This window comes from Schistocerca cancellata, chromosome 7 (genome assembly GCF_023864275.1).
Source record: "Schistocerca cancellata isolate TAMUIC-IGC-003103 chromosome 7, iqSchCanc2.1, whole genome shotgun sequence".
Lineage (NCBI taxonomy): Eukaryota > Metazoa > Arthropoda > Insecta > Orthoptera > Acrididae > Schistocerca > Schistocerca cancellata.
The window spans coordinates 592060531-592074419 of NC_064632.1; the positions used below are offsets into that span (position 1 = coordinate 592060531).

At 41.4% G+C, this 13889-nt stretch overlaps 1 protein-coding gene across 2 annotated transcripts in view; it reads right to left on the reverse strand.

The window, feature by feature from the left end:
• The window catches only part of LOC126091863 (tenascin-X-like), a 771043-nt gene that overhangs the window by 117438 nt on the left and 639716 nt on the right, over positions 1-13889 (reverse strand). For both annotated transcript variants that reach the window (XM_049907142.1, XM_049907141.1), the window contains one exon: positions 11109-11420. In XM_049907142.1, coding sequence (XP_049763099.1) covers positions 11109-11420 — 312 coding nt within the window. The remainder of the gene's footprint in view (positions 1-11108; positions 11421-13889) is intronic.

A 13889-nucleotide genomic window follows, 5' to 3' on the forward strand; every position in this document is an offset into this window, starting at 1 on the left:
CAGACAGTAAGTTGTATTTATTTAAATAATTCATTAGCCTATCTTTCATAATAGTTTCTAATATTTTTGCAAAGCATGATAATAAAGAAATTGGCCTATAATTTTGAAGAGAGGTAGTAATTTTGCAAATTTTAAATAGTATGGAAAGTAGCCCTGCTTGAAAAGTTGATTTATAATATCAACTAAAGGTGAAAGTAGGCTCTTGATACAGTCCTTAATAAAAAAATGGGGCTTCATCCAGACCAGCTGAGTTTTTGTTTTTCAGTTTGCTGACTGCTTTATAGACTTCTTCTTGTGTAGTAGGGAATAACACCATTGAGTACGATACACCGTTATTTGGCTTTTTGACCTGAGGGGCTGTTAGAAAATTTTCCTGTAATTTTATTCCTATGTTACTAAAATAATCATTTATATAGTTTGCCAAATATATTGGGTCTTTTATTAGAGTCCCTTCCTCTTTGATTTTCAAGTTTGACAGATTCATTTTCCTGGTACCACTTTCCTGCTTTACAATCTTCCATACTGCCTTATTTTTGTTTTCAGCAGAGAGCACCAGTTTGGAGTTATGAGCTCTCTTTGCTGCAAGCAATATTTTCCTATATGTTTTCCTATATCTTTTATAAAAGAGTGAGAAAGCAGAATTAGTTTGGCTGTGTTTAATGGAGCTCAGGTACTTTAGTGTTTATTGTAGAACTTCTTGCATAAATAGTTTCTATGTGATTTGAGAGTTGTATATTTCTGTAAACACTAACAGCAGCAAAAGTAACACCTGTGATTAAGGAGGATTCCAAATGTGACATCACTAATTGCAGGTCAGTTTCAGTTTTTTAAAGATTCAGCAAAATTGTGGAAAGATTGTTGCTTAGAAGATTGACAGCCTTCTTAAATAAAGACATGCTGATAAATGACTTGCAGCATGGGTTCAAAGCTGGACAATCAGTCCACTCAGCAACTGTTGCCTTTCTCAATTAAGTATTGGTGCTGGTGTATGCTAACACCAGCACACCATGTGGCACAGTGGTTACGAGGGTATTGATAGAGGCCAATGACAAAACTCACTGGAAACACACCACCAGCGCCCTCTCTGCTGCCAGTATTTAGGATTACCGTTACAGGCCAGAGGGCCAGTTTAGCCAGTTAGATCGAGACTGTTATGCCAGTTAGAGTCGGTATGCTGTGGAGTTCCAGCGTGTCACCAAGACAGAGCTGCAGGCTCAGCATCTAGCACAGAGACAGGCAGAACTTAATACCTCAAAGTGAACATAGTCGCCTTCTACTTCAACAGCATGGAGGCTACATGGACTGTACAGAAAAGAGCTTGCACGAAGTTAAGTAGCTCTTTGTTTATGAATAAAGAACCCAGCTATTAGTTGCGTGCAATTTGTGTTATTGAATGAGGATACCAGCCACCAACCAACCTCCTCTCCTTGTTTCCCATGGTACTGCTCAACAGAGACAATGAGATGACATGAAAGTGGCTAAAGAGAATACAACAGTGGTGAGGAGAATCCTTAAGTGAAGCATAATTTGCTTGTTTCTCCTGTGTTGCTGATTGCACGAGTTTCTAATTTCAAATTTGTTGTTGTGTTCTTGTATGTATTCCAGGAGGGGAGCTGCAGAATTAATCAAATTTCTCTTTTCAGAGGCTTTGCTTGCTTGTTTTTTTTGCTATAACGTATTTGTGTAAACAAAGGCTACCCTGCCCTCTCCATAACCTGCTCCCGGCATCTCAGCTGCAGACATCCAGTGTAGTGGGTCTAACACAAGCTTTTCAGTTTATGAACCAACAAACTGCTGCTTTGCTGATGACAGTACAACAACTTCTGACTGCACAAGCAACGGCGGCATAATGGACTGAGCGACATGCCGAACAAGTGTGGCAGCCCAACATTTCACCATTCTGTCAATTTAACGATGCAGAAGAGGAATGGCACAAATACCTAACACAGTTCCAAGCTCACTGTGCACTTCATCAAGTTCAAGGTACTATGAAGCTACAATACTTTTTTTCAATTGTGGGGTCCCCAGAGTTCATGTTAATACAAAAACTATTCCCAACTATGTCTCCTGACAAGCTCAGTTGAGATGGAGTAATCACTGAATTAACCAAGTACTATAATCTGCAAGTTCAAGTAGCTGCAGCAAGATATCAGATTTATTGTTTGCAGAAAAAGCTGGATCAGATGTATCATCAGTTGTATATGGAGCTAACTAGCATGACTAAGAAGTGTAAATGTAAGTGTAGTTGTGGCAACTTTTACAATGACCTCATGGTTTGAGATGCTATAACATTCAATGTCCTTGATAGTAGAATATGGGAACATGTCCTAAAGAACTCTGGTCCTTCACTTCCACATGTGTTACAAATCTTAGAGCAATGTGATTTGGGTGCCATAGCGGCCGATAAGTTTGACCACATCCTGATTTGTCGGTTGAGTTTTCCCTTGCTTGTCACTACCTCAAGCAGCCACAACAGCAAGCATGTACTGAGCTGCAGGGACAGCCACACAGACATGTAAACAAGCCTGTGAGCTTAGTGAAGTCTTGCCCTACATGTTTTGATCACCATAAAAGACAAAATTGCCCATCACGTAATGCAAAATGTTATGCATGTGCCAAAAAAGGCCATGTCCAAACAGTTTGTTTGCAACCGCAATGCCAGTTTTGCCCGCTCCCAGAAAAAACAGTCTCCTGCACATGCAGCGAACATTGTATTTTGTAAACTAAAAACAGGTTCTGACGAAAGTAACATTAAGGTTGTGCCTCCTTCTCACCCTAGTGCTGTGTAACAATGTTCTAACAAACTATTTGTCTGATTATGAATTGCTAGCTATCATGTGCACTTTCAGTTAGACACAGTTGCATCAGTCAGTTTGCTTAGTCATGCCACGTATGAATAGTTACGCTCACCACATATTCTAAATCTAGCAAGCACCTCACTGCTTACAATGGAGAGGAAATTAGAGTGCTTGGACAGTGTAGTTTTCCTGCCCCTTACAAAGCTCACACCAGGACAGTGAATTTTACTGTGTAGAAATCGAGACATAGAGAGAAAATTTTTGGTTAAGATGCCTTTGATTTGTTTGGCCTTAGCATCCACAACAATGTACTGTCAGCCTCTAGATTTGTACCATAAGACAGAGTAGATACCTTGTTTAAAGAATTTCCTGAACTATTTTCAGAGGAAATGGGAAAAGCTAATAACTTTGTAGTGCATGTTACATTGAAATACAATTCACAGCCCAAGTTTCTCCGGGCCTGTCCCATTCCCATTGCTTTAAGAGACAAAGTAGCCAGTGAATTTAAAGAATTGCAAGGTAAGGGTGTAACTGCACCCATTTCTTGTAAAAATACATTTAGGACTGTTCAAGTATTTGCATTTGCTTTTCAACAGTGCTTCTGCAACCGCCGTGTTTCAATGTTACTTGGAACAGCTGACTGCAAAAGTGCCATTTTGTTCAAACTACCTTGACAATATTGTCATCTCAGGTCATGCACCAGAAAAACATATTGCCAATTTACACACTCGTTTTCGAGTGTTGTCAAAAGCAGGACTCAAGTGTCATCTCATAAAGTGTGGCTGTTTTCAAACTAAACTATAGTACTGGTCATGTGATAAACAGTCAGGTTGTGCACCACCTCCAATCTCATTAGCTTGCAATCCATGACCTGCCTGTTCCTCAGAATGTGTCTGAACTGCAGTCAGCACTAGGCAAGATGATGTACTACATTTGGTTCATACCGAATGCTGCTCAGATTGTGGCTCCACTGCGTTGCTTGCATCACAAAAATGTACCTTTTGTGTGGCTAAAGATTGCCAAGATGCGTTACAGATACTCAAAAATGCTTTGCTTAGTGACAGATATTTAGTGCATTTTGGCCCTTACAAGACAGTAGTTTTGCAAGTCGACACTTCTTCCTACAGAATCAGCACTGTGCTTTTGCGCAGAGCTGGTGCACAGGACAGACCTATTGCCTTTGCTTCAAAGTTGTTAACTCAAACTCAGTGAAATTATTCTCAAATTGAAAAGAACTCTTGCTATTGTGTATGGTATGACAAAATTCCATACTATTCATATGGTCATAAGTTCTATTTAGTGACTGAATGCAAGCCTTTTCAGGCCTTGTTTCAGCCATCAACATGAGTTCCTATATTCACTGTTCAAAAATTGCAATCCCAGGATTTGTTGCTTTCACAGTATCAGTATGAAACTGTGTACAGACCTACAGCAAAGCATGGCAATACAGACGCCCTATGTTGCCTTCCGATTAGCCCAGACTCTGATTTTGATGCATCTGCCACATCTTGTTGCCAAATCGATGCACAGGACTCTGAGTTGCTGGAATCTTTTCCCTTGCAATACAGGAAAATAGCACAGGCCACAGAAGCAGACCCAGACCTCAGTTGTACACCAATATTTTGCATGTCAGCTTAGCCTTTCAGTTCAACAGGGTGTGATTTTAGTTCAAAATGACAATGTACAATCCCATGTGCTTATTCACAAAGCATTGTAAAAGGACATGTTGCAATTGCTCCATCAACGACATTGGAGAATTGTTCGCACCACCAACCAATCTCCTCTCCTTGTTTCCCATGGTACAGCTCTTCAGAGACAACAAGATGACATAAAAACTGCTAAAGGGAATGATCAATGAAATATATTTGGCATATATCCAGATCTTAATGAAGCCTTCACTGTTATTGATCATGACATTCTCTTGCTTAAGTTAAGTAATTACGGTAATAGAGGCCAGTCTAAAACTTGGATCCAATCATACCTCAATGATCATTGACAGATTTCAGAAATAAAATATAAACACAGTGAAACAAAGAGTTAAACAATGAAAACTCCAGGTAGGAATATCAAGAATGTAGGAAATGATAGATTGCTGCTTACCATAAAGAAGAAATGGCAAGTTGCAGAGAGACAGAAATAGAAAACACCTCTATAAAGCTCTTGGCCACAGCCTTTAGCAGCAAAAGAGAATAACACACTAATCCACAAATGAACAAGCTCTCCTCATGCACACAAAACCTCCAACTCCGGCATCTCATGCTGGAATGCAACTGTCACATGGGATGCAAGCAGCAATCTGGAGGGGGTGGGGAAGAGGAAGGGATAATAGTTACAGGTGGGGAGAGAATCAAATGCTGTCTGATGGACTGTTCAGGGACTACAATGCCAACAGGTGCAGAGTCATGAGGTTATGGGGCAGGGAGGTGTGCAAAAAAAGAGAGAAAAAGGAGAGGAACTGGGAAAGATAGGTGGGTGCATTGGGAGATGGCTTCAAATAAACAGGGTGGAAGACGAGAATGGGGAGGAGATGTTAGGACAGAAGGGATGAAAACTGTTGGGTGGGGTGTCTGGGGACAGTATGTTACCATAAGTTAAGGCTGAAATAATTACAGGAGTGGAGAATGTGTTGTAAGGATAACTACCATCTGCGCAGTTCACAAAAGCTACTGGTGGAGGGAAGGATGCAGATGGTGCAGCTAGTGAAGCAGCCATTGAAATCAAGTACGTAATGTTCAGCTGCATGTTGTGCCACAGAGGGTCTACTTTCCTCTTTGCCATAGTTTGGTGGTGGCTGTTCATCCTAGTGGATACATGGTTGGCAGTCATACCAATACAAAAAGCTGTGCAATGACTGCAGCAGAGCTGATAAATGGCATGGCTGCTTTCACAGGGGGCCCAGCCCCTGATGGAGTAGTACAAACCTGTGACAAGACTGGAATAGGAAGTGCTGGGTGAGTGGATTGTGCAGGTCTTGCACCTGGGTCTTCTGCAGGGATATAATCCTTGTGGCAATGGGTTGGGATTGGGAGTGGCATAGTGATGGACTTGGATGATGTGGAGGTTGGGTGAGCAATGGAACAGCACTTTAACATGTCCTACATCCAGAGAAGTGGCCTGAAGAATTCCAAGCCTTCAGTAACATCTATGATCAGCTAATTTGTATAATTTTGTCACATATCATTCAGAATCAAGTACCAGTTACTAGAGAAGGGTTGTCAGCAATAACTCACATGTCACATTTATTGAGCACACCAATAGTACAGACAAAGCTGAACTGTCTGTTGCAGCAATAGAGTGCTCCTGATTATGCATGCACAGAATATTCTACCATATTCCAATATTTCATCAATAAGTAAGACCCAGGGCCTTCCAGAAATCACCAATGTTATGCCATAACTGCAGGAGGTGGAAACTGAAGCTGTGACACTCACATCAACAACCAGTAACTTTAACTGTAACACACGGCATATGACTCACTGGATGCAGCAATATTTTTATTGCTTCCTCTTGACAAAGAAATACTTTTCTTATCTTACCTACAGTTCACCATGTAATAGCTTTGTAAGACAACATGAAGTTACTTAAAATCTGTCAGTACCATTCTCTTCAGGTCATCATATGAGAAATATTTCTAAGCACAAAACTTTTTACATTGCTTCCTCTCATCTTATGGAATAGTTGTGGTTGTTGTGGTCTTCAGTCCAGAGACTGGTTTGATGCAGCTCTCCATGCTACTCTATCCTGTGCAAGCTTCTACATCTCCCTGTACCTACTGCAATCTACATCCTTCTGAATCTGCTTAGTGTATTCAACTCTTGGTCTCCATCTACAATTTTTACCCTCCACACTGGCCTCCAATATTAAATTGGTGATCCATTAATGCCTCAGTACATGTCCTACCAACTGATCCCTTCTTCTAGTCAAATTGTGTCACAAATTTCTCTTCTCCCCATTTCTATTCAGTATCTCCTCATTAGTTACATGATCTACCAATCTAATCTTCAGCATTCTTCTGTAGCACCACATTTCGAAAGCTTCTATTTTCTTCTTGTCTAAACTATTTATCATCCATGTTTCACATCCTTACATGACTACACTCCATACAAATACACTCCTGGAAATGGAAAAAAGAAGACATTGACACCGGTGTGTCAGACCCACCATACTTGCTCCGGACACTGCGAGAGGGCTGTACAAGCAATGATCACACGCACGGCACAGCGGACACACCAGGAACTGCGGTGTTGGCCGTCGAATGGCGCTAGCTGCGCAGCATTTGTGCACCGCCGCCGTCAGTGTCAGCCAGTTTGCCGTGGCATACGGAGCTCCATCGCAGTCTGTAACACAGGTAGCATGCCGCGACAGCGTGGACGTGAACCGTATGTGCAGTTGACGGACTTTGAGCGAGGGCATATAGTGGGCATGCGGGAGGCCGGGTGGACGTACCGCCGAATTGCTCAGCACGTGGGGTGTGAGGTCTCCACAGTACATCGATGTTGTCGCCAGTGGTCGGCGGAAGGTGCACATGCCCGTCGACCTGGGACCGGACCGCAGCGACGCACGGATGCACGCCAAGACCGTAGGATCCTACGCAGTGCCGTAGGGGACCGCACCGCCACTTCCCAGCAAATTAGGGATACTGTTGTTCCTGGGGTATCGGCAAGGACCATTCGCAACCGTCTCCATGAAGCTGGGCTACGGTCCCGCACACCGTTAGGCCGTCTTCCGCTCACGCCCAAACATCGTGCAGCCCGCCTCCAGTGGTGTCGTGACAGGCGTGATTGGAGGGACGAATGGAGACGTGTCGTCTTCAGCGATGAGAGTCGCTTCTGCCTTGGTGCCAATGATGGTCGTATGCGTGTTTGGCGCCGTGCAGGTGAGCGCCACAATCAGGACTGCATACGACCAAGGCACACAGGGCCAACACCCGGCATCATGGTGTGGGGAGCGATCTCCTACACTGGCCGTACACCACTGGTGATCGTTGAGGGGACACTGAATAGTGCACGGTACATCCAAACCGTCATCGAACCCATCGTTCTACCATTCCTAGACCGGCAAGGGAACTTGCTGTCTGCACGTCCAGGATGAACGCTGGTCCAACTGAGGTGCCAGGTGGAAATGGCATGGCAAGCCGTTCCACAGGACTACATCCAGCATCTCTACAATCATCTCCATGGGAGAATAGCAGCCTGCATTGCTGCTAAAGGTGGATATACACTGTACTAGTGCCGACATTGTGCATGCTCTGTTGCCTGTGTCTATGTGCCTGCGGTTCTGTCAGTGTGATCATGTGATGTATCTGACCCCAGGAATGTGTCAATAAAGTTTCCCCTTCCTGGGACAATGAATTCACGGTGTTCTTATTTCAATTTCCAGGAGTGTACTTTTAGAAAATTCTACCTGACACTTAAATCTATACTTGATGTTAACAAATTTCTCTTCTTCAGAAATGCTTTCCTTGCCATTGCCAGTCTACATTTTGTATCCTCTCTACTTTGACCATCATCAGTTATTTTGCTCCCCAAATAGCAAAACTCATCTACTACTTTAAGTGTCTTATTTCCTAATCTAAATCCCTCAGCATCACCTGATTTAATTCAACTACATTCCATTATCCTCGTTTTGCTTTTGTGGATGTTCATCTGATATCCTCCTTTCAAGACACTATCCATTCCCTTTTACTGCTCTTCCTGGTTTTTTGCTGCCCCTGATATAATTACAGTGTTATTTGCAAACCTTAAATTTTTTATTTCTTCTCCATGGATTTAATTCCTAGCCCAACATTCCTAGTCAACATTGTCAAAAGCTTTCCCTAAGTCTACAAATGCTAGAAACATAGGTTTGCCTTTCCTTAATCTATCTTCTAAGATAAGCCCGAGGGTCAGTATTGCCTCACATGTTCCGATATTTCTACGGAAACCAAACTGATCTTCCCCGAGTTTGGGTTCTACTAGTTTTTCCATTCGTTTGTAAATAATTCCCATTAGTATTTTGCAGCAGTAACTTATTAAACTGATAGTTTGGTAATTTTCACATCTGTCAACACCTGCTTTCTTTAGAATTGGAATTATTATATTCTTCTTGAAGTCTGAGGATATTTTACCTGTCTCATATGTCTTGCTCACCAGATGGTAGATTTTTGTCAGGACTGGCGCTCCCAAGGCTGTCAGTAGTTCGAATGGAATGTTGTCTAATCGTGGGGCCTTGTTTCGACTCAGGTCTTTAAGTGCTGTGTCAAACTCTTCACGCAGTACCATATCTCCCATTTCATCTTCATCTGCATCCTCTTCCATTTCCATAATATTGTCTTCAAGTACATTGCCCTTGTATAGACCCTCTATATACTCCTTCCACCTTTCTGCTTTCCCTTCTTTGCTTTCCATCTGAGTTCTTGATGTTCATACAAGTGGTTCTCTTTTCTCCAAAGGTCTCTTTAATTTTCCTGTAGGCAGTATCTATCTTACCCCTAATGAGATAAGACTCTACATCCTTACATTTGTCCTCTAGCCATCCCTGCTTAGCCATTTTGCACTTCCTGTCAATCTCATTTTTTGAGACGTTTGTATTCCTTTTTGCCTGTTTCACTTACTGCATTTTTATATTTTCTCCTTTCATCAATTAAACTCAGTATCTCTTCTGTTATGCAAGGATTTCTACTAGCCCTCATCTTTTTACCTACTTGATCCTCTGCTGCTTTCACTATTCCATCTCTCAAAGCTGCCCATTCTTCTTCTTCTTTATTTCTTTCCTCCAGTCTTGTCAATCATTCCCTAATGGTCTCTCTGAAACTCTCAACAATCTCAGGTTGTTTCAGTTTATCCAGGTCCCATCTCCTTAAATTCCCACCTTCTTGCACTTTCTTCAGTTTTAATCTACATTTCGTAACCAATAGAGTGTGGTCAGAGTCCACATCTGCACCTGGAAATGTCTTACATTTTAAAACCTGGCTCCTAAACCTCTGTCTTACCATTATATAATCTATCTGAAACATTCCAGTGTCTCCAGGCCTCTTCCACATATATAACCTTCTTTCATGATTCTTGAACCAAGTGTTTGCTATGACTAAGTTATGCTCTGTGCAGAATTCCACCAGGCGGCTTCCTCTTTCATTCATAATATATATAAAAGATACAGTTGACTTATTCAGAACAAGTGGCTACAGTGCAAGAACAGGACATATTGATACCATACATAATTTTATTGGAGAGACAAATCCTAATAGAGCAGATGCTCAGTGATATGTTAACTAAATTACTCTCAAGAACAAGACATCATCAAATGCTTAAGGGATGTGGACTGAGAGTATGAAGTTTCATTTTCATAAGCACTGATTCTAGTGGCAATGTTAATTATTTAGCTCCATGTTGCACAGATCATCTGCATGATAAATCATAATGATGTGGAATGAGTCGTTTTACATTCACATCAAAAATTAATTTGTAAATATGCCTACATCCTGAACATTTACAATTTTTTTGTATTATTTAATGCACAAAGTGAGTCAGTAATTTCTAACTTCATTTCTTACGCACTACAATAATAGAAATTCTTTTTCAGTTTATTTTCAAATTTTACTTTGCTGTCTTTCAGACATTTTATAGCACTGGATATGTGATCAAAAATTTATTTGCAGCATTGTGCACCCCTTTCTGCACTAAAGACAGCCTGAAAGTGGAATGGGAATCTATGACTCTGAGTAATGTATATGTCCTTTATTCTTGTTCATATGTGTGTATTTTGCACTGTGAGCAGTTTCAAGCAATGATGATATGTCTTATGTAAATGAAGTAGTGATCTTTCATAACACAAATTACTTCATTTTTCATAAGATGTATTGTCATTAGATGCAAACACTCTCAGAATAAATGTATACAATGATAACACTTTCAACACACACACACACACACACACACACACACACACACACACACACACACACACACACACACACACACACACACACACACAAAAAAAAAAATCCTTGCAAAAGAAATTACGATCCTCCATTAGAAACCAAAATGATTAATGCGACCTATACACTGGTTTAAGTTATTGTCCTGATCATGGCTACAAAAAGCAAACATGATTTTTGGAAACCAGTAATACTATTCAATATGAAACGTACAGCATAGTTCAAGTAATACTGATCCAGCTATTACAGAGCAAACATTAGTTAGTTTTGTTATATTCTTGTTATTATAAAGAAACCCGTTATATGATTCATCTCATACCTGGAGACTTTTAGAAAATTATATTTTAAACATATACTTACTTTTTCCCAGCAGTTACAGACAGAATGTTTCTTACCTGTTGGGCTTGTGCAAAATGGTATAACGATTCTATTTGATAAGTCAGTTCCACCGGAGGTGACAACTGCAATTTGAGCATTGTAACAATGGTTAGGCTTTAGGTCTGTGAAGTTGACAAACTGTACATTTTCTTGTATTGTGTTCTCCTTCATAACTTGTCCTGTTTCATTGTCTACCAGTTTGTAAGTGTAACCATACAGGTAACCATTAAGCAGAGCACAGTCTCTAGGTGGCAGCCACGTTACAGATGCACTCACATTTGTAATACCAAGTACTGGATTTTCGGCAGCAGATGGGGCTACTTGTGGAGCTGGAAATATAAGTTGTTTATCAGATTCATCCAATAATCCACTTCAGTGACAGAATTCTTAAACACCAACTCTCAGTTTTTTGAAATTTATAGTAATTTCAGTTGTTTATCTTATTTTGAAGACGTACATAATGTGCTTCTACTGTGGAAGAATACAATATTATTCAAAATACAGCAGGGTAAAAACAATACCACAAATTTTTGAAGGAGAAGACTGGGGCTTAGAGGTTTACAGTACTTACGTGTTAGGATCCAGGAATGTGAACAAAATATTCACATTATCATTTAATGGTTTTCTGAATGTAAATTTTGATGGTTTTTAGAAGTTCAAGTTTTAGTCTGTAGTTCCAACTTCTCCAAGTCAGCCCTCCATCCCTATCTATCTAAAACACTTTCAAAGTGTGAGAACTCCACATAGGAATATCAACAATGTAGGAAAAGATAGATTGATACTTATTGTAAAGAAGACACTTTGAGTTCCAGACAGGCACAATTAAAAGACACTTAAATACAAAGCTTTTGGCTACAGCCTTCATTAGCAAAAGAGAGACACACACCATTCACATACAAAAGCAAGCACACCTCACAAATACATGACCATCAACTCCAGCAGCTCAGGCATTCTGGCTACAACACTTTGTTTAACTTTTTTATAATTTGATTTTTATTGGTCCTAGAAATACTGTTGTGCATTGTTACACATGGATATGGGACAAGTCACAATAGCAATTTATGTAAATATTATGATTTGTTCATTTTAGCAAAAGAAAAGGATACACTGCTACTTGTTATGAGGATGACACGTTGAATTGCAGACGAGCACTATGAAAAGACTGTTACACATTAAGCTATTGGGCAAAGCCTTCATCAGGAAAGAAAAAAACCACACACATTCACAAAGCAAGCACACCTCAAACACACATGAGCACAATCTCTGGCTGCTCAGGGCAGACTGAAATGTATAGAATGGGAGCAAAAATCCATAATGGAGTGGAACAGAGGGCGGGATAAAATGGATGTGTGGTGGAAGAGGAAACAGTGCTGCATGGCACAGTGTGAAGGGACTAGAGATGGCAGACATGGCTGGCTGGTGCAGCATCAGGACACTGGGAGGTGAGGGAGGGAGGGAAGAGGAAGAAAGTGAGTAGAAACTAGAAGGGCAGAGAAGAGTGAAAGATTGGTGGATTTATTGGTAGTGTGCAATGAGAGTGGAGGAACATGAGCTGGGAGGAGGTGACAGAAAAAAGGGGTTGGGTGGTGGGGGTAGGAGGGGGGGCAGCAAGTTACAGCTGGTTGAAGCTGGGATCATTTCAGATGTGGAGAATGTGTTGTAAGGATAACTCTTGTCTACTCAGTTAAAAGCTGGTGGTGACGAGGAGGATCCAGATGGCGCACGTTGCAAAGCAACCATTTAAATCAAGATGTTATGTTCAGCTGCATGTGCAACAGGGTGGTCCACTATTGTCTTGGCCAAATTTGGCAGTGGCCAGTCATCGTTGGCGGTAGCAGGTCTGTAGACACACCAAAACAAAAACCTGAGTAATGTTCACAGCAGAGCTGGTACATTATATGGCTACTTTCACGCATGGTATGGTCTCTGCTGGGGTAGGATAAGTCTGTGACAAGACTGGAATAGTAACTGGTTGATGGGTGGGTGGATTGGGCAGGACTTGTAACTGAGTCTTCAAAAGGGATATGATACTCATTGCAAGGGCTTTGGAGTGGCATAGGGATGGACTAAGATGTTGTGGATGTTCCACTTTAGTAGAAATGGGAAGGATCTTATGTAGGATATTCCTCATATCAGGGCATGATGATAGATAATCAAAGCCCTAATGAAGGATGTGGTTCAGTTGTTCCAGAACTAGATGGTATGGACTGGGGCATTCCTTTGTAGCTAGTACTTGAAGGTGGTGGGAGGACTGGGATGTATGGAGAAATGACACGAAATCTGTTTGTAGACTAGGTCTGGGGACAGAGCCTGTATGTGAAGGCCATGGTGAGGCCTTCAGCATATGGGTATGGGAGTTCTTGTCACTCAACACATATCATCCCCGCCCAGTCAGAATGTATGGGAATGGTTTTTGGTGTGTAAGGGATGACATCTGTTGAAAATGCAGTTACTGGTGGTGGTTGGTGGGTTTAATGTGGGCAGAGGTGTGAAGACATCCATTAGAGAGGAGGAGGTTAATATCCAGGAAGATGGCACACTGGGTTGAGGAGGACCAGTTGAAGCAAGTTGGAGAGAAGGTGTTGAGGTTGTGAAGGAATGAGGATGAGGTGTCTTGGCCCTGACTCCAGATCATGAAGGTATCATCAGCAAAAATTAACAGACTAGGGGTTTGAGGCTAGCAAGGCCCAATAACAGGTTGGCATAGGAGGGTGCCATGTGGGTGCCCATGGCTGTGCCACAGTTTTTTTGTGTACCTTCCCTTCAAAGCAGATGGAGTTTTTAGTTAAAATCCAGAG